The 27,167-nt window shown below is 35.5% G+C and overlaps 2 protein-coding genes across 7 annotated transcripts in view; one reads left to right on the forward strand and one right to left on the reverse strand.

Annotated features, from left to right (window-relative positions):
- The window catches only part of KPNA5 (karyopherin subunit alpha 5), a 52,852-nt gene extending 48,542 nt beyond the window's left edge, over window positions 1-4,310 (reverse strand). The window contains exons 1-2 of one of the 2 annotated variants that reach the window (XM_074310021.1): window positions 4,045-4,310; window positions 1,458-1,591 (exon numbers count right to left, since the gene is read on the reverse strand). In XM_074310021.1, coding sequence (XP_074166122.1) covers window positions 1,458-1,591; window positions 4,045-4,048 — 138 coding nt within the window. In that variant the 5' untranslated portion in view covers window positions 4,049-4,310. The remainder of the gene's footprint in view (window positions 1-1,457; window positions 1,592-4,044) is intronic. The other variant, XM_074310022.1, reaches the window with a different exon arrangement.
- Window positions 4,311-12,664: 8,354 nt separating this feature from the next.
- The window catches only part of ZUP1 (zinc finger containing ubiquitin peptidase 1), a 30,962-nt gene continuing 16,459 nt past the window's right edge, over window positions 12,665-27,167 (forward strand). Inside the window, exons 1-4 of one of the 5 annotated variants that reach the window (XM_074310028.1) lie at window positions 12,778-12,975; window positions 15,173-15,210; window positions 15,515-16,073; window positions 20,078-20,185. In XM_074310028.1, the coding sequence (XP_074166129.1) occupies window positions 15,533-16,073; window positions 20,078-20,185 (649 nt within the window). In that variant the 5' untranslated portion in view covers window positions 12,778-12,975; window positions 15,173-15,210; window positions 15,515-15,532. Of the gene's footprint in view, window positions 13,403-15,140; window positions 15,211-15,490; window positions 16,074-20,077; window positions 20,186-27,167 lie in introns of all 5 variants that reach the window. The other 4 variants (XM_074310024.1, XM_074310026.1, XM_074310027.1 and 1 more) reach the window with 4 other exon arrangements.

The following is a 27,167-nucleotide window of genomic DNA, read 5'->3' on the forward strand; positions in this document are numbered from 1 at the left end:
ACTGAAGTAGCTCAAAAGAAATGCAAGATGTGCAAATTTAGAGAATCCACCCCAAATGTTCACATGGACTATTTGTGTCCAACCTGTAAGAGCAAAGCATTCTGAGTTCACCTTGGTCTCCTATCAGTTAGTCATACACATTGCAAGTTGGCTTTATTTAACAGTGTTGTTATTTGATCCTCTTCAAGAATGAAAAAAACCAATCAATCATTTCTGTTGAAGGCACTACCATTCTTCCAATCTCTCAAATTTATAATGCTGGCATCACCTTGGACTTCTCATTCTTTTCTTCCCTCTCCCCCAAACCCCACTCCCTTCACAAAAACAATCAGCTGCTTAATTTTTCAGTTTCTATCTAACCTTTCCTGTCTACTTACCAGATTACTATCTTAGTTCTGACTCTCAATACTTCTTAGAATATTAAAACACTGAATTGGTCTCCTTGAACCAAGTCTTTCCCCCATTCCAGTTCATTCTCCATTGTGCTGCCAAAGTTATTTTAATTAAGGACAAATCTGATTAGCCCAGTTTTATGTAAAAAAAATTCTAGTGGCTCTCTACTAACTCAAGAATGAAATTTAAACTTTAAAGATCTTAACAACTTTGCCTAACTTAACTTGCCAGTCTCACTGACACTTTTTGTCTTCCTGCACTCTGTGGTCAAACCAAACTGACCTTCTCTCTGTTTTTCTATCAAGACATTCCATTTTCCATAACCAAGTTTTGGTTTTATACATGTCTAGAATATACTCTTTATTTCTCATTTACAAATCTTCTTCCTTCAAGACACAATTCAAACCCTAGCTTCTACATGAACTCTTTCCTGATTTCTTATTACTAGTGTCCTTCTTAAGCTAGCTCAAACTACTTTTTATATATTTTGTTCTTTACAAACTCACACAGATGTATTTTTCTCCCCCACATGAATGCAAACTCCTTGAAAGTACAGACTTTAAAAATAAATAGATAGATAGATAGATAGATAAAAGAAAGTACTGTATTCTTTGTAACACAAAAGGATAGTAAAAGTAGGGAAAAAAATTATCCAAAGTGTTGAGGTGAAAAAAATTTACAACTTCACTTCTTTTAAAATATTCTGTATTTCAGACTGGCCAAGTTATTTTGTGGAAAGGGAGAGAAGATATGGCAGTCTGGAGAAATGATTTCAAGAACACTGGAAATTCCTGATGTGGAAATTCTCTCTATCGATGCGTTAAGTCTAAAAGTCTGTGAGATTTAGTTAAACAATTCTGACATCCCTTTCCTTTCCTTTGTTAAGGAAAAAGACTCTAAACATGTTCTTAGTTTGCCAAGAGGCTGTATAGAATATAATAAAGCAGGTATAATCCTTACATTTAATTAATACAAAATCAATAGTCTTCAAATGAGTAATAGTAAAATTCACCACAACACACAATGTTTACATGAAAATCATAAGTAAATATCAAGAAACCTACCTGTTCTTCCCTTTTTTGTTTTCGAAGCTGAATTCCTTCTTCTTCTCTTCGTCTACGCATTTCTTGAGGATTTAATGCTTTATTCTTGTAACTTTTCATTCTATAGTTATCTTTCCCTGGGCTTGCCATGGTATCTAGTAGAAGAAAAAGTTCAAACACAAGGATGATACTCCAGACAATGAGATGTTATATTTAAGTTTAAACTGTCCAACAAAATTATTGTATAAAAAGTTTGCATCAAGAACAATGGCTTTCTCCTCAGTGCAAAAATCAGATTAACAAAATCAAATATTTTGGGAATAAGCGATCCTGATTACTAACAATCTGAATAGAGAAAGGTAGGCAACAGGATAGAGTACTAAATTTGGAATCAGGAAGACTTGAGTTTAAATCCTACTTCAGATACTTATAGTTGTGTGCCCCTGGAAAGAAAACCCTAAACCTCTCTTGAGTTTCCATATCTATAAAAGGGATAATTACAGGATTTACCTTTGAGGATCATGAGCATCAAAATGAGTTACCACAATTAAAGTGCTTTGACAACCCTTAAAGTTCAATCTAAGTGGTAATTAGTATTACTACAGCTGATATTCAAATGCTACTTTATGAATGTGAAATCTTACCTAAATTAAATATGCCCATTTATAATGTAAATTATATTATATTGAATTCCTCTAAGAGCAAACATATACAACATCTTTCAGTTTGTTAAGGATTTTCATATGGTTTGTATTACAACAACTGGACAAAGTTTGAAGCACCACTGTCTCCATTTTACAGGTGAAGAAATTCAACTAAAGTTAAGTGATTTGATTTGTCCACAGTAACATCCCTACTATCCCGATGTGCTTCGAAGCCAAATTTCTTTCCACTTCAACTCCAGTGCTATCCCCACTAATCATGTTGTAATAGCATAACTGATAAATTCACTTTAGCAATAATGCATGGGCCCACATTATTATTCAGAACACATTTAATAAATAATACCAACAATAATATATGTAATATATTATATATGTAATAATATATAATAATAATAAACACTGTCATCCTCAATTTATTTCATACGTACAGATCCCATATTTCTAATAATACCATAAGAGCATGGAGGGTAAAAATCATATCTTATAATTGTGAAGTAAATCAATAGTTATGTGTTCAATAAATAGTAAATGATTTTTCAGAAATGAAGATTTCATTGTATCCTTTTACAAAACACTAATTATACACAAATTTTTAAGTTGTGGCAAGATCTTTCTACATAAAGATATTAATTTAAAAAAGAAAAGAAAATTTCAAGAACAGTTTGCTCATTTTCCTCTTTAGGGACTAACTGATCCATGTTTGCAATCCTCTATCTTATCAAAAAACTAACATCATTCTGCTTCTCTAAATCCAAAAAGTATGTATTCTGAGGATGACTCATTTCAATGATGCAATTTCACTTGTAGTAATATAACTTTTAGAGAGGCTGCACTTTAAAGCCTGATGACTCATAAAACAGTCATTTTTAAATGCCAGGAATGATAATCAAGTACCTTAAGTCTGTTTTGTATAAGATTTATTCCCTTCTTGCCCAACCACATATTTATTTTCTGTTTATTCCATTCTTACTAAAAAAAAAAAAAAAAATTCTAAAACACAGCTAATGATTTAAATCCTAGACTAGATTTTTAGATTTTAGATTTTCTACTACTGATTTAATGGTATCAATTAAATCACAATTTCCATTTCTATATGCTTCATCGGTATAAACAGATATAAGATAGAAATGTGTGAAGAAAAAAGGCAAACCTCCCATTAGCTAATAAAGCAATACTTAAAATGACTACCCTGGACATAAAAGTATCCTCCCTTTCTATTGCTAGAACTTCTGGTTTACTAACGAGGGCATTTAACGACCCGACACGAAGATCAATTGTTAAGGTTGGAATAAGCAGTTTCAGTCTAGTACAGAAACTTATGCCATGTATTCTTTTAGCATATACACGTTTGTAAAGTTCTTAACAGAGTAACGGGCACATAGCAGGCGCCTAATAAACGCTCGTTCCTTTCCTCATCTTTATAAGACTTTTAAATTACCCCCAGCCCACGTAAGGATCTTATCACAGACAGGGCTGGCAAGCAAGCGGAGGGGAAGGTCTAGTCCTAAGGGCCTCAACTGACATTAAACCAGAAATCGATTTAAACCAGAGCGTCTTCAGTGACATCGAGAAAATAGAGATTTGTTAACTCAAATGCCCCGCCTCCGAGGGTTCCGAAGGCCACGGCCTTCCCCGCCCCCCACCCACCTCCGGACCAGAGAAAAGCCCGTAGAACGGGGGAAGGAGAGAAAAGGAAGCCCACCTCGGGTTAACTCCAGGATTGGGATGGGGAGTTTGCCAAAAGGCACGACCCCGTGGGGGGGAGGGGGAGGAACGAGCGTTCTCCAGACCAAGGACAAGGGGGCACCCGGGAATTCTCCCCTACACACATACACCCGCAGGGTCTTCGAGTCAACCCGGCGCGGCACGAACCGCCTCCGAAACTCCATCCCCCGGCCAGAGAAGGCCCAAATCCCGAAATTAGCCCAGTCACTGGCCCTTACCCATCGAAAGGCCAGGTTCCACGCTCGGCTGCTCGTTATGTCGTTACTGATGCCCCAGCCGACTGCAGCTGCCCCTGTTCCCCCAGCGAAAAGCTCGACTGACGGATTCGCAATCCAAAATGGCGGCCGCCCGGCGCCCCCTCCCCGAGACCCCAGAGGCTCGCTCCCAGCAGCCCTTGCACCCGGCGAGGAGCTACGGCCCTACAAAGTGGGTAAGAGAGAGGCGTGAGCCCTCAACTCCGCCCACCCAGACCCAAGAGTCGGGCGACGTCGAGAAAGGGATACACCCAGGAAGCATGCTGGGAAAAGCCGACACCTGCTTCGGCGCATGCTCTCTTCCAGCTCTGCTTTCCTTACCAAGCCCTGAAGGTTCAGGTATAGCTTGGATTTGCAGTGTCACTTGCCCAAGGTTGTACAGACCCAGAACCCGTATCCTCAAACTTCAACCTTGTCCTTTTTCCATCCTGCCAAAAGCCAGCTAGCCCAGAGTTGGGGGTGATTTGATTGGCACTAGATACAACCATCTAAGAGGTTGTTGTGAATCACAGTCCATTTCCTTCAGTTCAACAAGCATTCGTTGCTTCGAATTACAAGTCCGTTGTCTTAAAACAAAGCACGCTAAATTTGGAGGAAGGACATCCGAGGCTGTTTTGGACCTTTAAACTTGCTTATTCTACAAATTCAGCACATCTCCCCTTTTTCCCACTCCTCAGTCACTGAGAGATGAAAGCAAAGATGACTCATTGTGTTATTTACCCAATTCTCACCGAGTGAGGCTTTTCTCCATGCAGAGGGAAACCCTTTTATATTTCAGTGATGAACTCATCCACTCCAGGCGGGTGTTTTCGACTATTATTTCCATTCACTTGTTTTCAGTCTCTCCCTATAAACTGGCTCCTTTACTTCTGGCTACTGTCAGGATCCCCATATCTAGGCCACCCTCTTTTTTTTTTCCCAGCCAAGCTAATTTTTTTTTATTTAATAGTTTTTATTTATCAGATGTTTGCACGGGTAATTTTACAACATTGACAATTGCCAAACCTTTTGTTCTAATTTTTCCCTTCCTCCTCCCCTCCCAGATGGCAGATTGACCAATACATGTTCAATATGTTAAAGTATAAATTAAATACAATATATGTATACATGTCCAAACAGTTGTTTTGCTGAACAAAAAGAATCGGACTTTGAAATAGTGTACAATTAGGCTGTGAAGGAAATAAAAAATGCAGGCGGACAAAATTAGAGGGATTGGAAATTCTATGTAGTAGACCACCCTTTTTTTACTCTTCTCTTTTAACCATTAGGAGAACACCTGTTTTCCAGAGGGAAGGCCCAGCAAGCAACCTGAGCTTGGCAACAATCCTTTGTACTCACCCTCTGGATGAAAATAGCCCTAACAAAATCCCAGAACCAAGTAGTGTCTGCATTTAGACAAATAGATATCATCCATGTTCCTGTCATGAAGTTTTCCTATGAATCAACCTGTTTCATTGTTGCTTTTACCCCTCATTATCAGGCTTATAACTGTGCAAACTATATGTATTGAAATTTTCTCACTGTAGGGAGACTGTAGGGAATTGTAGTCCAGGTCCCTCTCCAAATGAATAAAGAAAGTTCTTGATTAGACTCCAGAGGATTCTAAGAAGATGGTAGAGTAGATTGGAAAATTCCAGGTTCTGCTGATTTCCTCCAAGAGTTGGCTTCAGACATTTACAAGAGGATAGAATTCTTGGTTTTGAATTCCAAACCAAAGTGGAGAACAGAAAGAAGATCTGAAGCTAGAGGCACAATTCCTCCCACCCCAGAATTAGTAGTGATTACACTAACAAGCTCTTATTCAAAACAAAAGAAAACAGAAAAACAAGCTGGCAAAGAAGAAAAAAAGTCCAACAAAAGAAAGGGAAATTCAACATCTTCAAAGGGGATAGTGAAATTTAAAAAAAAAAAAAAAAAAGTCTCTCCTACTCCAGAGAGTAACATTAAATGATTACCTATCCAAAAAGAATTCATAGAACTCTTCAAAATACTTCAAAAATTAAATGAGATGAACTGATGCTGAGCAAAACAAACAGCACCAGGAAAACACTGTACACAGCAACAGGAAGATTGTGTGATGATCAACTATGACAGAATTAGCTCTTCTCTGCAGTTCAGTGATTTAAGACAATTCCAATAAACTTTAGAGGAAAATGCCATCCGCATCCACAGAGAAAATAATGCAGACTGAATCTAAATCTACATGTTCACTTTTTTTTTTCTTTTTTTTGCTTTTTTCCTCCCATGCTTTTTCCTTTTTGTTCTGATTTTTCTCTTCTAATATTACTTATAATGAGGGAAAGGAAAGGGGGAACCCCGTTTGTCAGCGCATAGATAATCCCATGAGGCACAGTGTCCCTTGTAAATTAATTTACAGGCCCGAAAACCTAGATTGATAAATAAAAGGTTTATTGTAGGAATTTGGAAGTAAAGTTAAGTTAGAAAGATGCCAGGGCCAGAGGTGGCCGCTGGACGGGCAGGAACCCTTACATGGCTGGAAGGATACCATGTGTTGGGGGGAAGGGCTCCTGCAAAGAGAGGGCTCCTGTTTGGCCCTTTTATACCTAAAAGGAGATGGGCGGTACCCCAAGTTCTTGGCGGGATTTTCAGATAGCTCAGATCTGGTGGGGGCTGGGGGAAGCTGAGCTGATAGTGGGGGCTGGGCCCGGATATTCAAAGGGTGCTTTTGATCAGGATTTGTGAATCAAGGTCAGCCATGGAGGTTGGGCAGTCAGACAGGAATCTTAAAGGGACCTCAACCCCCATCACTTATAAGGAAATGCTTAAAAAAGAATGTATATGCTTTAACATATTTATCATGTATTGGTCAACCTGCCATCTGGGGGTGGGGGTGGGGGGAGGAGGGAAATGTAGGAGAAAAATTAGAACAAAAAGTTTGGCAATTGTCAATGTTGTAAAATTACCCATGCATATATCTGGTAAATAAAAACTATTAAATTTTTTTAAAAGAATGTATATGTATAATTTTTAAAATTATTTTATCCAGGTTACTAGGAAAAAATTTTTAAAAATTAGAAAGATTGAAGAAAAACTAAAAAAAAGAAAAAGAAAAACACCATCCAAGAAAAACAAGAAGATTATGAAAAGAAAGTCAACCATGTAGAAAGGAGATCCAGATTCTTCAGAAAATGACTCTTTGAAAATTAGAATTAGGCAAGAGGAGTCAGTAAAGTTATAAGAGGCCAAGAAATAATAAAACAAAATAGAAAGAAAAAATAGGAATGTAAAATATCTCATAAGAAAAAACAGAGCTGCAGAACAAATCAAAAAGACAAAACAAGAATAATTGGACTTCTTGAAAGCTATGGCCAGAAAAAAAACCTTGACACAATAATACAAGATATAATTAAAGAAAAATGTCCTGATAGAATAAGAGGGGAGAGTAGAAATAGGAAAAATCCACAAATCATCACCTGAAAGAGATCTTATAAGGAAAAGCATACAGGAACATCATTGCTAAATTTAAAAACCCCAGATCAAAGAGAAAATTTTACAAGCAGCAAAATACAAAAACAAACAAAATTCAAATATTCTGAAGCTATCATTGGGATCACAAAGGTGATTCTAAAAAGCAAGACCCTGTAGGAAAAGATATAAACAGTACTATACAATGGTATACAAATAAGATTCGAGAATAACATTGGACACAAAGCAATTAGATAAGGAAGAAGGGCTGGTGGTTCTGAAATCCTATTCACTTTGAAAATGGGTTAAAGAGGGAAATAGACACACACACAAATTGGTATAACACCTTTAGAATCTATAAAGAAATGAGAGGGAAGGAAAAGGAAAAGATGGAATATAGTGCAGACTAAAGGGAAAGTAATAAAGAGGGAGGGAAAAAAGGTGGGGAGATAAGGGAGGGATTCTGGGAGATTAGGAGTTGAGGAGTAATAGCAAGGCAAGGTAATGGATAGAAGTAAAGTAGCTTTAATAGGGATAGGAAATAAGAGATAATGCCTATATGTGTATATATTTATGTATGTGTGAATATATGTATATATTTGTAGATATATTTTTCATTATTTAAGTGAACGATATATTCAAGTGTAACAGTAGTCTGTATAGGGGATGAGAAGAATGGGGAGAAAAGAATACAGTAAAAAATACATAGCAGAGAGCAAAAGAAAACCTACAAGGAAGCTAAAAGAATATGGACAGTTTTGAATATAATGTGTTCTATTATTATGTATGCTTCCTTGAAGTGGAAATTTATTGTTACATGTTTTGAATCCTCTCTTATGTTCTGCTTTGCACATGAGAATGCTTTCCCCCATCCTTTTTTCTGTGTTTTTTTTCCTACTTCTATTTAAGTTTTAAATGGGGAGGGGATGGGCAACTAGGGTCAAGTGACTTGCCCAGGGTCACACGGCTAATAAATTTTAAGTGTCTGAGGCTGGATTTAAACTCAGATCCTCCTGACTCCAGCACCAGTGTTCTATGCACTGTGCCATTTAGCTACCACTAAATTTATTTATTTTTTTTAAAAAGGAAAAAATGTTAAAAAAAAAAAAAAAAAAAAAAGCTTTTTGCTTAGAGTCACTGTTAAGTTCTTTGGTTTAGTTTGGTTTGGTTTTTGGAGTTAATGGTATAAACTCTCTAGGTTTTTGTTGTTCAGTTTCAGGAGAGTGGTTTGAGTTAACATTAGCTATAAAACATCTGTGACATTTTGGTCATTTGTTCTCAGGGTTGACACTGAAAACAGCCCCAAATGTTGGCCATGTTTAAAAAAAAAAAAAATTCTACTAGTCTAGTAAATGCCCTATAAATTCCTTAAGAAAGTTATCTGCAATGAGTACTTAAATTTCCATTCCTTTTAATCTGTTTTAAATCTTCCATAATTTAATTGAAACAGCTCTATCCTAAATTATCACTGATTTTTAATGGTCAAATCTAATGGTCTTTTTTTCAATCACTACATTTTTTGATTTCTCAGAAGCCTTTCACACTGTTTATCACCTGGATCCTCTCATTTTTGTGATAGTGCTTTCTTCTGATTTTTCTATCAATCAGATTGTTCTTTTTCAGTTTCCTGTACTAGTTTTTCATTCATGCAATCCTCACTAACAGTAGTATCTCTGGGCTTTTTTATATGATCTCACTTGGTGATTAGGTCAGCAACCATAGATTCATATCTCATTTCTGTGCACCCTTCTGAGGGAGACTGGTAACTTCTTTAAGGAGTTGGTTCTTGAAGAAGACCAAATGACACCAGCATGTTTAGTGTTATGGGTCAGAACTCTCTACTTGAAACAAGGACTCTTGCTAGGCACTAAGTCAGTGCAATTGATAAGACAATGGTTATTTAGTTTAGCATGGTGATTAATAGTTCTCTAGTTCAGTACATGCACTTTATCTATTCTACAAGATTCATACCTATGATAATGTAATTATAATAGAGCATATAAACTGGGAAAAACTCAGCCAGATTCATTGATTCCATCTCACATTCCTCTTTCTATTCTCCATTGAAACCAAGACTCCAGAAAGCCTCCAAGAAAGCTGACCCAGGCCCCAAACAAGGAAACTAAATTGTGAAGGAGATAATAAAAGATTTGGACTTTAACACCTGGCTATTCTCATCGTGATGACTCTACTGAAATGAAGGCTGGTCCCAAGACCTCCAGAAAACCAATGGGAACATTACATGTTAAAGTCAAGTTAGTGTGTCAAACAGTGTGGCCAGCCCAACCAAATTGTGCTCTCTGCAATAGAGTTCGAATGCTTGGCAGTTTAATTCAAGAAAGATCCTCAGTCTTAGAGAGACTTACATCAACTGATGCTGAGTGAAATGAGAAGAACCAGGAGATTACTATATACTTCACCAACAATACTATATGAGGATGTATTCTGATGGAAGTGGATATCTTCAACATAGAGATCTAATCTAATTCCAATTGATCAATGATGGACAGAATCAGCTACACCCAGAGAAGGAACACTGGGAAATGAGTGTAAACTGTTTGCATTTTTTGTTTTTCTTCCCAGGTTATTTTTACCTTCCGAATCCAATTCTTCCTTTTCAACAACAACAATAACAAAATTCGGTTCTGCACATATATATTGTATCTAGGATATACTATAACATATTTAATATGTATGGGAATGCCTGCCATCTAGGGGAGGGGGTGGAGAGAAGGAGGGGAAAATTCGGAACAGAAGGGAGTACAAGGGATAATGGTGTAAAAAATTACCTATGCATATGTACTGTCAAAAAATGTTATAATTATAAAATTAATTTAAAAAAATTTTTAAAAAAAGAAAAAAAAGATTTTCAGTGTCTGGTATTTTATCCTGGCAGGTAGTTTTCAGAATCTTCCTATGACAATTGCAAAAATTATTTGTTCCCTTAATAAACCTGGCCTCTTTCTACCATTCTGACACATATACTATTTACTACTCCCCTCCAGTGACATTAGTCTCTTTCTATAAGACAGACCTTCTTCTAAATATGTACACTTTCATTTGATGTTTGGCCTGCCTAGAATTCTCTCCTCCTTCATCTCTGCCTCAAACCTTCCTTGGCTTCTGTGATGTATCAGCTAAAGTTCCAGCTTCTCCAACGCTCCTTTATCTTAATGATGTAGGTCGATAATCCAGTAGATAAGAGTATTGGGCCTGGAGTCAGGAATATCTAAGTGAAAGGATCTGAGCTTCAGAAATTTACTAGATGTATGACAGAAAATCAAGATCTCTACTTGCTTCAGTTTCCTCAACTGTAAAATGGGGATATTAATAAATAGCACCTACCTGCTAAGGTAAATGTGAGGATCAAATGAGATAACATTTGTAAAGCATTTAGCACAATGTCTGGCACATAGTAGATGCTATATAAATTCTGATTTCCTTTCCTTAGACATGTCAAAGTATTTTGGAAATACTCTATTTCCCAGAACTAAAGCTCAGAAAACAGACTGTGCCCTGATCTTGGCAGAACAACAATCCTCTGCTCTCTGGATGATCTCACCCTCTGGCAAAGTATATTGCTTTGACCAGCAACAGGTGTTTACGATTTTTAGCTCTACTTCCCAGGGACCTAAGAGCCAACATCTATCACATGTCTTGGCAAACTCATAATCCCTGTTCCTTGTAACTGCCAAGTGAATAGAACCAGGTACTATTATTCATGATGGTTCTGTACCCAATTGTGAGACAATCAATTTAGAGATCTTTCCCACAGGACCTAGGAATCTTCATTGTCCACACAGAAACTCAGATTGGGAAATGCTATTCAAAACCTGAGTATTTTTATGTTTATAAACTCTTCCTTTTCTCCACAAAGATAACCTCTTCTCAGGAGATGGGGTTTCCATTTGCAGCCATCATTTTCCTTCCTCACTCTGAAACTTATTAAACTTCAGTTTATGTCCTAACTCTCCTCTCCTGCCTCTAACATGCTTCCTGCTACTCCAGCCACCCACAGGTTCTAGAGACCAGTTGCAGGCTGATTGACAGACATTACTCCCAAGATAGACACAGAAATAGATAGATATGTCTGTTTGTGATATGTAATATTGTATATAGCTGTATCTATATATCTATAAAGTTTGTTAATTTCCTCATCTGTAAAGTAGGGAAAATAAAAGTCACTTGATAGATTCTCATGGAGGAAGTGTATCTTATTTTGAGTCTCTACAACAGTGGTCCTCAAGCTTTTTAAATTGGGGGCCAGTTCACTGTCCCTCAGACTGTGGGAGGGCCGGACTACAGTAAAAACAAAACCTCACACTCTGTCTCCGCCCCTCAGCCCGTTTGCCATAACTGGCAGCTGCATAAACGGCCTCAGTGGGCGCATCTGCCTCGCGGGAGGGGGGGGATAGTTTGAGAACCCCTGCTCTACCAAAAATATGGCTCACAGCTTTAGAGTTGGAAACACTAGAAGATATTTAATTAAATTTTGCTCATTTTATAGATGAGGAAACTGAAGCTCAGAGAAGCTAAACAACTTCCTCAGAATAAGTGTAAGAAGTAGAATATGAACCCAGATTTACCTGGCTCCAAGTACAGCATTTATTCTGCATCCCATGTATACCAGTTATAACTGTTAACTTATTTTGTAGGGTTGTAGTAATAATCAATAAAGGTAATGGATATAAATGCTACATGATTGGGTACTATTATTAGACAAATAATACCACCTACCTTGTTTGTGAGATAACATGTAAAAGTGCTCTGCAAACATTACACCTCTGTGTTGGATTGAGTAATTGTGTGAGCTGGAATAATAGGGTTTTGGGATATTTTAACGAAAAATAAACAACAGGTTTTTGTACTCTAAAAATAATTTTTTCATTTACTGTTAATAAAAATGCTAACAGACCTCGGGAGACACTTTATTAACAGGAAGATGTGGTAGTGAAAAACCTTGCGGTAGCTTCGTTATCCTGGAGCGTTTCTCGCTAGATAGTCCTAGATGGTTATCTCCCGCTCCTTACAGGCGGAAAACCAATTCATCCATCTCCTTCCAATTTGTGATCCCTATCTTTGGTTAATTTCAGAACAAATCCAATAGAAGACTCCAAATCCCAGCATGCAATGCGGCGAAGGGGAACAGGAAATGAGTGAGAATCCAGTCTCCGCAGTGACGGAAGGAGGGTGATTTAAAAATCGGGAAGCCAAGGCTTTCCAAAAGCGACGTGCGGTGCTAGCGGCTGATTCCCTCCTACTGCTCCTGAGGGCCCAAGGCCGATTTGGATTCCCCCACCCCGGCATTCGAAGACCTCGGAGGAACGGAAGCCGGGCAGTTGAGGCTGGGTAGCCCTAGAGGACAACGCGCTTGCGCAGCGTACCGTTCCCTCCCCGCGGGAGGAGTCGGTGATAAGAAAGAAGTTGGAGTTACTGCTACTGTTGCTACTGCAGTTGGCGACGGCCTAGGTACCTGTCTCCATGGGGTGAGGGTGGGGCACTTCCGGCGTGCCAAGGGCGGGGGCAGGAGCAGGATGGGGCCGGAGTACTGGGCTCGAGGAATGTCTTTTGAGGCTTCCCTCTTCCTTCTTAGCCTCGGCTTAGGTTTCGTTTTCCTGTAGTTGACACAGGCCTGGCGTAGCCTGCGATTTAGCCCCGAGCCTGTAGGGAGGGAAGCCTGGCTCCTTTCCTAAGTATGGGAGGGGAGGGAATAAAAGATGGCCTGCTAATTGAAGGCCCCCCGGGGATTGGGGTTTCTCTCGGGTTCACGTCTGTATCCAGCTCTGTAACTAGCGGGTCATCTCGAATTCCTGAGCCTCGATGATCTGACTGGTAAATGGGTATATATTTAATCGCGAGGCACCGTGCTAGGTGCAGGAGATGCAAAAAACAAAAAGTGAGTGCTGCAGACAAAATAGGTTCAGAGATTTTGAACAAAAAAGGACTTTGGAGGCTAGCGGATCCCAAAGACACACAGTTTGGCATTAAGGAAACCAAGGCTTCGAGACTTGCGTTTTGCTAGAGGTCAGACATGCAAGTGGCAGGTTCAGCATTTGGCCCTAGGCTCTCAGCTTCCAGATAACGGGAGAATAATTCGAATACGAAGAAAAGTAAAAATGGGGGTGGGGAAGAGATATCTTGAAAGACTCAAACCTGGAGGTGGCCTCTGTAGTAAATGTCTGGCAACAGGTATTGTACCACTTATATACCATGGCCTAGCTATTCTCCACTTCTGCAGGCAAGATTCTGCCTTATGATATCCCGTGCAGTTCTTCCCCATCTCAGCTTTTCCAGGCTCATTCCTGGAATTCCAATTATTTCGTCTTTTTCAAATTTTTGTGATTTCCCTCTTAATAGAGTGTTAGTTCCTTGACGATTTAGTTGTCTTTATATCCCAATGGCTAGCATATAGTGTTTACTTAAACGCTTGTTGAATGGAGTCCCTATGGAACTCAAGATAATCTATAAAAGGGAGTTTGCAAACTTCAATACTTGAATAAATGTCCCAACCCTCTTCTTTGCCTTTATATGTAGAGAAATACAATGAACATGGTTACACTGGTCATGGAAGAATTTTCTCTTAAAAAAAAAAAAAAAAAAAGTTATGTACAAGGTGAAAAATCTGGAAATGTTGGGAGCATGTTTATTTTCTCTTTCTTACCTAATAATTAAGGCTCCTGCTAGCAATTTAATGTTAGATTACATTTCAATTACACAATGCCCCCTCTAGATGTGTGAATTGTGCCTTATTTTTTTTACTTATTTAGTGCTCTGAAGAAGTTTTTCTTCAACTAAAATCACAGATCAACAGGAATTTAGGAATAAGTTATTTTTATAAATTGTTGATATCAAATCATACTAATTTTAGTTTTTATTTTGCCAAATCCACATGCTGTTTTAAAAACATGTCAGTAGCAAACTTTTTAGGTTCTTGACTATATCTGCTGAAACTCCCATTACCACATGATAGTGTAGAAGTATTGAAGGATACATATCTTTCATATGACTTGTTTGAGGATCATCTTAACTAAATTTAGAGATTCCCTTCATTAGGTTGGCCACAGGATGATAGACGTTTTGGGCATAGCAGCACTAGATGACCATCTTTTAATTTGGAAAGAAGCTGAAATTGTATAAAACATAAACACTGAAGAGAAATGCAAAATAGATGAAAATAAAAACAAAAAAAATAAAAAAGTGAACAAAAGTACTGGAACATCTGGGAAAAAAACAAAGTATCTGAGGCTACAGAGGTAGAAAAAGTTTTCAAATCTTATTCTTTTAAATATGATTTTTATTGATTAAGCAAGAATCAATACTACTTAGACATGCATAAGATGCCCCGCCCCCCAAAAAAAACTTGAATGAAATGCACAGTGAAATCAAGATGTATTAGATTCTAACAAAATATTAAACCAGCATGTTGTTTTTTGGATTAAGTCTCTAAAAGGTTAACAATGTTTAATAGAAACAGAAAATCAGTAAGAGAATTGTAGGCAAAATAACCTTTAAAGTGAAACTCCTATTTATAAAAATAGGAAGTACAAGTCAAACATATTTAAATGATAGAAACAAATTTTAAATTATTTTGAATTAATAACAAGAATAGAAAGATGAATATTTGCTTCTGATAGAATGATTTTTTTATTGTTTTGTTTTTTTACAGGGCAGTTGGGGTTAAGTGACTTGCCTAAGGTCATACAGGTAGGAAGTGTTAAGTATCTGAAGCTGAATTTGAACTCAGGTCCTCCTGACTCCAGAGCCAGTGCTTTTGTCTACTGGACCATCTAGTTTGCCTTCCTTCCCTCCCCCACAATGATTTCAAGAAAAAAAAGAAACCTAAACTTAGCAAAGCTGGGCATATGATTATTTGTTCATAATTTTTAAGCATTCATTTTTTCTCTATATTTGTTAAAAGTTCTAGAATCATTGGGATTTTCCATCAGTGCATCTATAAAATTAAAAATCTATTTTCTAATTAGAGGTTTTGGTGTGCTTTCACTTCCAGGCCCTTGTAATAATAACTATGTTTACCTGTGATATTTGTGGAGAACTAGTAGCCTCAGAACAAGAGATGAAGACTCATCTTCTTTTGACTCATATGGAGAATGAAGTGGTCTGCCCATTTTGCAAATTATCTGGTGTAAATTATGATGAAATGTGTTTCCACATTGAAACAGCTCATTTTGAACAAAATGAAAATGAAAAAGACTTGAAGAAGGTTAACCAAGTGCAGCATAGAACTCTTGATAGAAAAACTGAAAAAGAAAAGTCTCATCATTATAGAATGGAAGTTAATGAAGATGTTTATTCTGCTTGTGCATCAAATGATCACAGTCACTCTAAAGGTGTTTCTTTAAAGTGTAAAACCTTTCATTCAGAGAATTTGACTGAACTGAGAGAGTTACAAGAAAATAGACTGAATCAATCTGACTTAACTGAAATAAATGAATCACTGTCCAATATCCCAGAATGTCCGTTCTGTGGGAAAATAGAAGCATGTAATGAAAATTTGGAAACACATGTGAAAAAAAAGCATGCCAATCTTTTAGACACTCCAGCAGAAGGTATGGTATACATTTTATAGTAAGAGAAAGAAACAAATATTTTCTGCTCGAAAACTAGTTGTATTTAAAAGGTTTGGTTATTAGAATAGGAATTGGACCTGCTGTTTCACTAGCATGGGAAACTCCTTCTGCCAATGAAGTTTGATATTTACTTTGCAATTGATAGTTTGGGATATTTGCCCTCTAGGGCCCAGATCACTTGCTAGGGATCACATCAGCCATATCTTATCAGATATTTAACCCAAGTTTTACGGGTCCCAAGGTTGATTCTCCACTATGTTAACTCTACCTTACATAATAACATGTTCTTACAAATAACTCAGATTTTGCTTATATATTAATTACTTTAGCTTATATATACTTTCCTGTGAATAGCTCTGTGAAGGAGATAGGATAGTTATCTACGTTTTATAGATGAGAAACTTCTTTGGGACAAATTTTCACTGTAGTGAAATGTTGTTTGGAACCTGGGAAAAACTCAAAAAGGCCTGTTCAAGCTAGAGTAACTTGGACAAGTCACTTTTGGTACTATATTTGGCCATCTTTCAGATGATGGTGATGAGATCTAGATAAGGGGTAACTAAATATTGAGGTCTAATGGTAGGTTCAGGGTACAGGGAGTCAAATAGAGCTCCCCTGTAACTCCTTTAGATTCGGGGCAAGGATACAGAGTTAAATGAGGCTAGTGGCAGCGCAGAGTCCCCTGTAAAGGAATTTACAGACCCGAAAACCTAGATGATAAAGGAGGTTTATTTTGGGGTTTGGAAGTAAAGTTAAAGTCTAATTAGTAAAAGGTGAAGGTAGAGATAAAAGGGTACCGGAAATAGGATTCCAGTGGACCTCTCAGAGAGTCTTTGATGCCAGGCATGATGATGGCATGTTTAGACCCTCACAAAGAGAGGACTCCAGCTTGGCTTTTTTATAATCAGAGATTTATATTATATTTGTGAGAGCCTGGGTCTCTTATTGGAATTCAAAAGGGTGCTTTTGACAGGATTTGTAAATCAAAGGTTCTTGAATTGATAATGCATCAGCTAGGAGGGGCTGGTTATCAATCTGAAAGGATTAGTTTCTTTAAGGGAGCACAACCCACATCTAGGGGATAATATGATCTCTAAATTAATGTCTAATGCTAATATTCTACTGTGTGTAGTATATTGTTTTGTTTTGGGTTTTTTTGCTTTTGTTTGTCCTTCATTCAGAAGAGGACTGTGACATCACTACTTGAAAGTGATTTGGATTTAAGTGAGGAAGGGCTATGCAAAGTTCCCAACCTCATTCTTTGGTATTATCTACTTCAGTAGCAAAATACAAATCAGGACTAATGGAGGTGCAGTGGAACATCTTGCTTTTTTTAAAGCTAAAGTCTTTCCCAGATTTGTTTGTCTCATTCAGTGACCCTTCAGTGATTAAAGCTAGTTAAAAATGAGGCAAAGAATGGCCTTTTTTACTTAGTCCAAAAAATAAAAATAAAATTTGTCTGCTAGGGAGGATCAAGACATAAACTTGGAAGAGCACAATAGTATCAAAATGACTGCGTGAGGCCTCAAAGTAAAATATAATTTGGTCTTGGGTCCAAAAAAATTCTTAGAAAAGCTTAAAAAGAATTTTTAAAAGCAGTGAAAAATCAAGTATTAGGAAAAATTATTTTTACAAGTTTTCAGTGTTGTGTAACCATCTTAAGAAACAATGGAGTATAGCCATTGTAATATTATTCCTGTGGAAAATACTTATAATTAAGTTTAAAATATCTACTTAAACCTTTAGCAAAACAGTAAACCTCTCTCATAATAACGCAGCAAAAAAAGACCATTTTTTAATTCCCTTTTCCCCTCCTTTTTTCTTTGTTAATTTTATTGAAAAGGAATGACAAAAAGGTTATTCCTGCATAAAAGAATAACTTCTAAATGTAGTTTATTTAAAGAAACGTTTGGAAAAATTAAGAAAAACCTATTTGAGCTTATTTCATTTTAATAAATGACATTCCACAAACATTACCTGCTTACATTTAAGTCATTGTGCTTGATGCTGGAAAAGGTACAAAATTTAGTTAATACATAGAGGGAAACAACATGAAATGACTGGAAAGCTATAGGAGGACCCAGATGTGAAGAGCCTTGAATACAGAGGAAAGAGTTTTAATTTTACTTGGTAGGGTCCCGGATGATTTTTGAACAAGGGAGTTAATTGATCAGATCTCTGTAAGAGATAATTATAACCTTGGTAGTAGGATCAGTTGGAAAAGGTATCAAACAGATTATAAGATCTATTAGAAGACTATTTCAGCTATTCAGATTGTGATGAAAATTAGGGTAATATCAATAAGAACTGGAAGGAGGGATCATTGTGAATTATGGTGTCGATTGAGGGTAGAATAGACAGGACTTTGTAACTTGGGATTAAGGTGCCAGGGCAGTGGATAAAATGCCACACAAAAAGGAGCAAGTTTAGGAGAAAAAATAGGTTAATTCAGCTATATTGAATTTGAAGTGCTAATAAAACATGCCAAAAAGAGATATTCTTGATGTGGTTCTGGGACTTAGAAGAAAAATAACAACCAGTAATGGAGATTTACGGGCCATGTTATTTGAAGCTCTGGGAATGAACGAGATTGTCAAGGGAAAAAGTATATGTAGGAAGCTACAAGGCACAGTAGCTAGAGCACCTGAACCTGGAGCCAGAAGATCTGAGTATAAGGGCTGGACACCAGATATTTACTAGAAGTATGACCCTGGGCAGGTCACCATCTCAATTTCCTCATTTGTAAAACGGGAATGATAATAATAGCCCTTGCCTGCCAAGGTTATTGTGAGAATAAAAAGAAATAATAGTTGTAAAGCACTTGACACAGGGCTTGGCATATAGTAAATGTAATATAAATTTTAGCCATTATAATTATTATTCTATCATTATTATTAAGTAAAGCAATAGAAGAAGGACACAGGGTGGACTCTTAGGATTACCATTATTTTAAGAAATCAGGAAGAATATAGTATTTAGCAAAAGAGAGGTAAAAGGTAAATTTTGTGAGGTTAGTGTCTGAAGCCAAGAAATTTGAGGGTACATCTAACAGTGGAGGGAGTATCAAATGTCTCAAATGTCAAGAAGGATGAAGATTGAAAAATAGGTCATTGAGGGGGAGCTAGGTGGTGTAGTGGATAGAGCACCAGTCCTGAAGTCAGGAGAACCTAAGTTCAAATCTGGTCTCAGACACTAAATATTTCCTAGTTGTGTGACCCTGGGGAAATCACTGAACCCCAATTGCCTCAGCAAAAATAAAAATGAAAAAATAGGTAATTGATTTTTGACTATTGGTAAGTCATTGACCTATTTAGAAAATAGTTTTAATAGAATTGCAGAGGATATAGAATCTATGTTTTAAGGACTAGTGAAAGGGAAGGTAGTGAAGAAGTGGAAATGTGTTTAGAAGACACCATTTTAAAGCACTATTAACAATTCAAGGTCAGGGAATTATTTGTGTAGTTGATTATACTAGCATGAATTATACTATTGAAGAACTTCTAGGGTTATTGAAATATTTGGCCAAGGTTATAGCTGCATGTTCTTCTTTAATGTTTCTGGAAATGATAATTGGCATTTATACATTTTTCAGCTATGTGAGCATAGATTAAAAGTTTGGGTTTTAAATTTTGAGGGCAATAATCATGGAGATAAAAACTAGTACTTGTTTTTCATTGCCATTTATTTTTTATAACTTTTCTGTGACTGGCAAATTATTTTAATGTGCTACTTATTTCCTCAAAGCACTTTTGATTCTGTATTCTTTGTGTTATTTTTAGGCCATGGAATAATCTGCATTGATACCTAGTAAATAGGTAGAAGTATGTCTATTTAAAGAGACCATCATCTGCTTAAGCAGAGAAAATAGTAATATGACTTGCATATGAAGAACTCAGACAATGAACTAATCTAGGAAATAGATCTAAAGAGTAGTTGTGGGGGAAAAAAACAAAACAGAGCTAACTTGATTTATGTTTATACAGGTCAAGATCAGCCATTCTTTGAATGTCCAATATGTGGTCTTATCTGCACAAATTATCAGATCCTACATGAACATATCGATTTGCATTTAGAGGAAGGCCATTTTGAAGGTGAGTTGAAAAATGAAAGTGTTGCTAATTGCTAGGAAATACTCTTATAATCTGGTAAGTCCATTATTTGATTTGAATTTCATAAGACAATCAATTTTAGAGAAATAACCTAAAAATTAATAATAAATTGTGCCAATAGGAATAAAGATAGAAAAGATTCTTGCTATTTCTTTCTTCCTCATTTTCCCTTTTCCAATCACTTACAAAGTTTTGTCAATTTTACTTCCACACTCCGTCTTAAATCTGTGCCCTTTAGTCTAATCACATTGCCACCATTTAGTTACTTGACACTACTCTTTCTATCTTATATCTTTGTGCTTTTGTATAGGTTATCTCCCATGCTTAAAATGTATTTCTTCACCCTCCTTCTCAAAATCCCTGGTTTTATTCAAATCTCAGCATTATATGTCAGAATCCCTTCCTGAAGTCCGTGGCTATGAATATATTTTCTTTTCTCAAATTATATGTGTATTCCTATTTATATGTTTTGTTCCCCTTGGTAATACAACCATCCCATAACATTTGCAGGTTTTACATTTGAGGTTTTGGTTATTTGCAGAAATTTTTGGAGATTTGTAGCACATTGCAGAAATCGCAGATGACATGCATATGTAATGAAAAAAATAAAAACTTTTAGTAAACCATAAATAACACATATTATTTATTTTTATTTTTCCTTTCTGTAAAATAGGCACTTTTATTTTTTTTATTTAGAATTTTATTTAGAATGTATATATGCATGAGTAATTTTTTTTTATAATATTATCCCTTGTATTCATTTTTCCAAATTACCACCCCCCTCCCTTCATTCCCTCCCCCTAATGATAGGCAATCCCATATATTTTACATGTGTTACAATATAACCTAGATACAATATATGTGTGTAAATACCATTTTCTTGTTGCACATTAAGTATTAGATTCCGAAGAATACCATATATTATTAAGACATTTTATCATTTAATACCATGGGTATATATGAAGAAATTTATTATAAACAATTAGATTTTGTTAAAAGTTTCAGTGAGCTTTTATTACTTATAAGATATGCATTTATCTTTGGGAATGCCTCTTTTTTGTCTCCATATTTGTGAAACAATTGCTGTCAGTACAGTTGCAGTTGCAAAAATACTTCATAGCATGCAAGATACTTATCTCTTGTGTACAAACTTAAGCTTTTTGCAATGTGTTGTTTTATTGTTTACATATTAAGTAAATTCAGTCAGAATTGTTAAAAATACAAATTTGAGCTATTCAACATTTTTCACATTCTCAGGGGTACTGTGCCTCTAACCCTCATAATATTAAGGGACAACCATATTATCTTCTTGAAAGCAGACAGTTTTTTGGTTTGCCTTTGCTATTCCAGTGCCTTGCACACAGTAAACAATTAATAAATGTTGGAGGTTTTTTAATAGATTGTAGAAAGTATAATTTCTACTCCTAAAATATTGAGTAGAAATGGTTGAGTTAAGAGTTCTCAGAGCCCCTTTATACTCCCAATAATTATTAAGCACCGCCAAAGAGCTTTTGTTTTTTCAGGTTATATCTATTGATATCATGTTAGAAATTAAAAATGGATAAAGTTTTTAAGATATTTATTTACAAAAATCTACTAGTGTTAACATAAATACATTTTTCTGAAAAGAGTAATTAAAAAAAACAGTGAGATGAGTAGCATGTGTATGTATTTGGAAATCTTTTTTTGATGTCTTGCTTAAAAAACTAGAATCTTCACTAATTTTTCACTTAAGCTGTTGTGATATATTATTTTGGATGAAGAAAATCTAGCCTCACATAGGAAAAAGGAAGAGTTGAATAGGCAAAGAATATCCTAATGTTTAATAGTTATGAAAATAATTTTGAGCTCATAGACCCCCTGAAAGGGTTTTCAAAGAGGGTCTCTGAACCATACTTTTAAAACTGCTAAGTTGGAATGACTGGTTTTCATTCTTTCTTTACTGGCTTTTTCTTTTCAATACTAGTACTAACTCAGAAACCTCACTGAACTTTCTTGAAAATTGAAGGTTTAATTATTTCAGATAAAGAGAGAAATTAGGTTCTTGGGGGGAAACCTATTTTGATACCATCTTTATTGTCTTCTGGGCTGACATGTTATCAGTTAAATATATATTGGCTTTGGCTTGGAAAGAATATTATCTTCTAGTATTACCTATTAGAACTGCAATAAAGAAGGATATGCAAGGAAAGTGTTTCCATAGTTTTCTAGATGGGTAAATATTTATCTTTTGCCCCTTAAAATAATTTTAAAAGCTTTGGTTTGATTTCTTCCTTTTAAAAACAAAGTCTAAGATTGTTATTCTATTAAATAATCTCAATTTAATTAAATAAATCTGCTTCCTTATTTTTTCTCAGGACCTACTACTGTAGGTAAGATGTGAGACTTCTGAAGTATTAAGAAACTGTTCCTGCTTTTGAGTTTACAATTTAGTTTGGGAATGTACACAAATAACCACAAAGTAGAACAGTGGATGAGTTCAGTATCAGTTGTATACATTGTAGCCATTCATATACAAATATTGGAAAGAGCTTAGATTTGCATTGACCATCACCTAACACTTTACTAGTTTAGCTGATTAAAAATATTTACCAATGAGTTTGTTTGCTTAATGCTTTGGTGTGTTTTTGTTATTTAGTTTTTATTTTGTAAAACTTTATTTAGCTTAGACCTTAAAGTAGTTCTACTATAATGAGAAACCAAATTTTGGTCTTGAACTTTGCATTCAATTTTGCTGTATTCTCACTCTATCATCTTGGATACCTCTCTGGATCTGTTTGTTCATTTGTAAAGAAAGGGGTTAAACTTAGATTTTCTTGAAATTCATTTTATCTCCTATGAACCTTGTGAAATTTCTTGTTTTGTGCAGTAGAGTGGAAATTGAAATCACAGAGTTTGTAATTAATTCCTTTTGGAAGATATGATTACCTGGAGTCTTATGGCAAAGGTTCTATAAACAATGTGGGGGAAAAGTGTAGGAGAAGAATATGAACAGAAGGAAAAGCACTTGTGACAATGACTTGGAAAAGATAGAGCCTTGGATTTGGAGTTGGATTCAAATCCCAATTCAGTTATTTAATAATTCTTTGCCATAGTTTCTTGGGTCTTATTGATCTCTGTAGTCCTATGAAATGAAAACTTCTTTAAAAAGGATATCTCAAAATAATTTGTTTAAGCTTCAAGATTGGGAAAAAGAATTCTTTTGACTAATACTTTTATTTAGATTGGAAAAAAGGAAAAATCAAACAATAATGGAAAGAGAAATCCTACAATATAAGTAAATTCAAGGAAATACAGATAAGGTGAGCTATTGTGGGGTAAAGAAGTGGAGAAGCCTGTTGAAATACACTAGCATCAAAGTCATGGAAGCAAAACTAATGGCAGGGACAAAGAGCAGAATTAAAGGAGGAAAGGGATAAAAAGGTAAGTAAAAACCTTACATTTGATAATGTCAGAAAAAATGAAAAAGAATGGTAAAATAGATGAGAAAACAAAACTTAATTTTGCTGCTTACTAAAAATACATTAAGGGGAACAAGATGGCTCAGTAGATAAAGCATTGACCCTTGGATTCAGGAGGACCTGAGTTCAAATTTGGCCTCAGACACTTATTAGCTGTGTGACTCTGGGCAAATGACTTAACCCCAAATGCCTCCAAATAAATAGAAATGTGTGTGTGGGTACAGACTTATACATATACATCTTAAGATATGAAGAATGCAAGAAAGCTAGGAAAGGCATTTCTTATATATCAGGTGAGTTCAAAAATTGGTGGGATCATGCTGTCAGACAAGACAAAAATAAAAATTCACAATATGAAGAAAGTAAACAGGGAAACTATGTGAAATGAAGCTACATCAATACTAAACATTTATTTATCAGATGGCAAAATATTTGTTCTTTGCTGAACTTAGCTAGTCTACTAGTCAGTTATCAATATTGGAACAAAATGCAATACTTGTAAGCAATTCAGAAGTTAATAAGAGTTTAGCCAGAACAAGAAAAGGATCATATTGAGTATAACTTTAACAGACCAAAGTTCCCTTTATTTATAGTGATTCCCCAGCTAAACCTCCTAGAACCCCTCCTCCAAAACCTCATAGCTGCTTTGCACTCAAATAATGAGGAAATTATCATGTTAGTAGTTCAGTCCTTAGTCCCCGGAGCCAATTCAGTCTTGAGGAATGTCTCAATACCTTTTAAGAAAAACTAATATCTGATCTGAATGGGATCAGGTATTAAGGTATTATTGTTTCTAAAAAATTAACTGAAATACAAAAATATAATAATCAAATATAGAAGACTTTAATAAGACCTAAAAGAGAAAAAAAAAAAGTGTTGAAGTTAGACAGAAATATTTAAAGCATTAACACAATAAGTATTTTCTATTGTCAAGGATTGCCTACAAAAAGAAAAAATCATATGTCATCATCTCATAGTACTTTTACAAAAATGGTCTCTATCCTAAAGCATATTAAATTATGACTGAGTATAAAAAGGGCATTAATATTATAACAAAATAAAAATTATAATAGGTGGACTAAAAGCAAATTTACATGGAAATTGAAAAGTGACATCATAAATCATGAGTATTTCAAAGAAAAAATTATTGCAACATTGTGTGGAAGAAGAGTAAGACAGGATGTCAAATTTGAGGTTGGAGAAAGATAAAGCAATCTTCAGGAAAAAATTGTCTCACCAATAATAAAATACGAAGGGCATAATGAAGTGAATATGTAATTTTTAAAAAGAGAATCAACAAATTAGCAAACATGAAATAAACACAATAAAAAGTCTTAGGAAGTTGATAAAGTGGGAAACAAAAAGATAATTGAAAGAACTATAAGTATAGGTGTAAGAGGAGAAAGTAAGAGTATTGAAACAAAAAATTTGCAAACACCACAAGCAGAGAAGAAATTTTTAAACAATTATCAGACCCTTAGTAACAAAACCAAGCATTTAAAAGAATCAGTCTATTAATCATTATACATCTACTAAGTATTAGGAAAAAGCTGTGTGGCATCGTGAATAATGAGCAAGTCTTGGAGCCAGAAAAGTCTCGGTTTAAGTCCTATTTCTGATATTTACTGGCTCTTTGACCTGGGGCAACTCACTTAATCTCCCAATACTCCAGCCAAACAAGACTAGCAAAGTTTCCTAAGAGATGTCAACCTTTATTTTATTTTTTAAAATTTATTAATTTTTTTACAAAAATTTTATGCATAGGTAATTTTCCAGCATTGGCAATTGCAAAACCTTTTGTTTCAACTTTTGCCCTCCTTCTGCCCACCCCTTCCCCCAGATGACAGGTTGACCAATACATGTTAAATATATTAAAGAATAAGTGAAATACACTATATGTATACATGTCCAAGCAGTTATTTCGCTATACAAAACGAATCAGACTTTGAAACAGTGTACAATTAGCCTGTGAAGGAAATAAAAAATGTAAGCAGACAAAAATATAGGGATTGAGAATTTGATGTAATGGTTCATAGTCAACTCCCAGAGTTCTTTCGCTGGATGTAGCTGATTCAGTTCATTACTGCTCTACTGGAACTGGTTTGGTTCATCTCATTGTTGGAAAGGGCCTCATCCATCAGAATTGATCATCATATAGTATTTTGTTGAAGTATATAATGATGTCCTGGTCCTGTCCTGCTCATTTCACTCAGCATCAGTTCATGTAAGTCTCTTCAGGCCTTTCTGAAATAATCCTGTTGGTCATTTGTTACAGAATAATAATATTCCATAATATTCATATACCACAATTTATTCAGCCATTCTCCAATTGATGGGCATCCACTCAGTTTCCAGTTTCTGGTCACTACAAAGAGGGCTGCCACAAACATTCTTGCATTTATAGGTCCCTTTCCCTTCTTTAAAATCTCTTTGGGATATAAGCTCAGTAATAACGCTGCTGGATCATAGGGTATGCACAGTTTGATAACTCTTTGAGCTTAGTTCCAAATTGCTCTCCAGAATAGCTGGCTGTATTCACAATTCCACCAACAATGTATCAGTGTCCCAATTTTCCCACATCCCCTCCAACATTCTGATTATCTTTCCCTGTCATTCTAGCCAATCTGACAGGTGTGTAGTGGTATCTCAGAGTTGTCTTAATTTGCATTTCTCTGATTAATAATGACTTGGAGCATCTTTTCATATGGCTAGAAATTGTTTCAATTTCTTCTTCTGAGAATTGTCTGTTCATATCCTTTGGATGTCAACCTTTATTGATAGTGGGAGTTTCCTTACCTAGTAGTTCCCAATATCAATGAAATAACAAATTCAATCTTTATCTCTGAGTAGTAGTCACTGTGATAGATGCTGAAATTAAAGTGCCTAAGCATTTAAGCACTTCTTGGTATAATGGAATGCCTATAAATATATGAAATCCTAAGAGAGCAATAAATAGAAAACAAAGCAATCTCAGGAAGTTAAATTGAGATCTTTATCCAGACAAATTTACAAGTGAATTCTATCACTACACAAATTAGTCCCAGAAATTGGGAAATAAACTAGATTTATGAAATATATGGTTTTGGAAGGAATAAAGCACTAAAAGAAATGTAGATCAATATCACAAATAAATATTGATAAAAAATTTAAATAATACTCTAGCAAAACCACTAGCAACATAGTCACAAAATTATTTATTGTGACCCAGTAGAATTTTAAACAAGGACAATAAAGATGTTTAAAAAGTTGTTAAGAAGAGAATATATTTATTTTATTTTATTTTTTTTTTATTTTTTTTATTATATATATATATATATTTTTATAATATTATCCCTTGTATTCATTTTTCCAAATTACCCCCCCTCCCTCTATTCCCTCCCCCCGATGACAGGCAATCCCATACATTTTACATGTGTTACAATATAGTCTAGGTACAATACATGTGTGTGAATATCATTTTCTTGTTGCACAATAAACATTAGAATCCGAAGGTACATGTAACC

Source organism: Sminthopsis crassicaudata, chromosome 4, assembly GCF_048593235.1.
Source record: "Sminthopsis crassicaudata isolate SCR6 chromosome 4, ASM4859323v1, whole genome shotgun sequence".
Taxonomy (NCBI): Eukaryota; Metazoa; Chordata; class Mammalia; order Dasyuromorphia; family Dasyuridae; genus Sminthopsis; species Sminthopsis crassicaudata.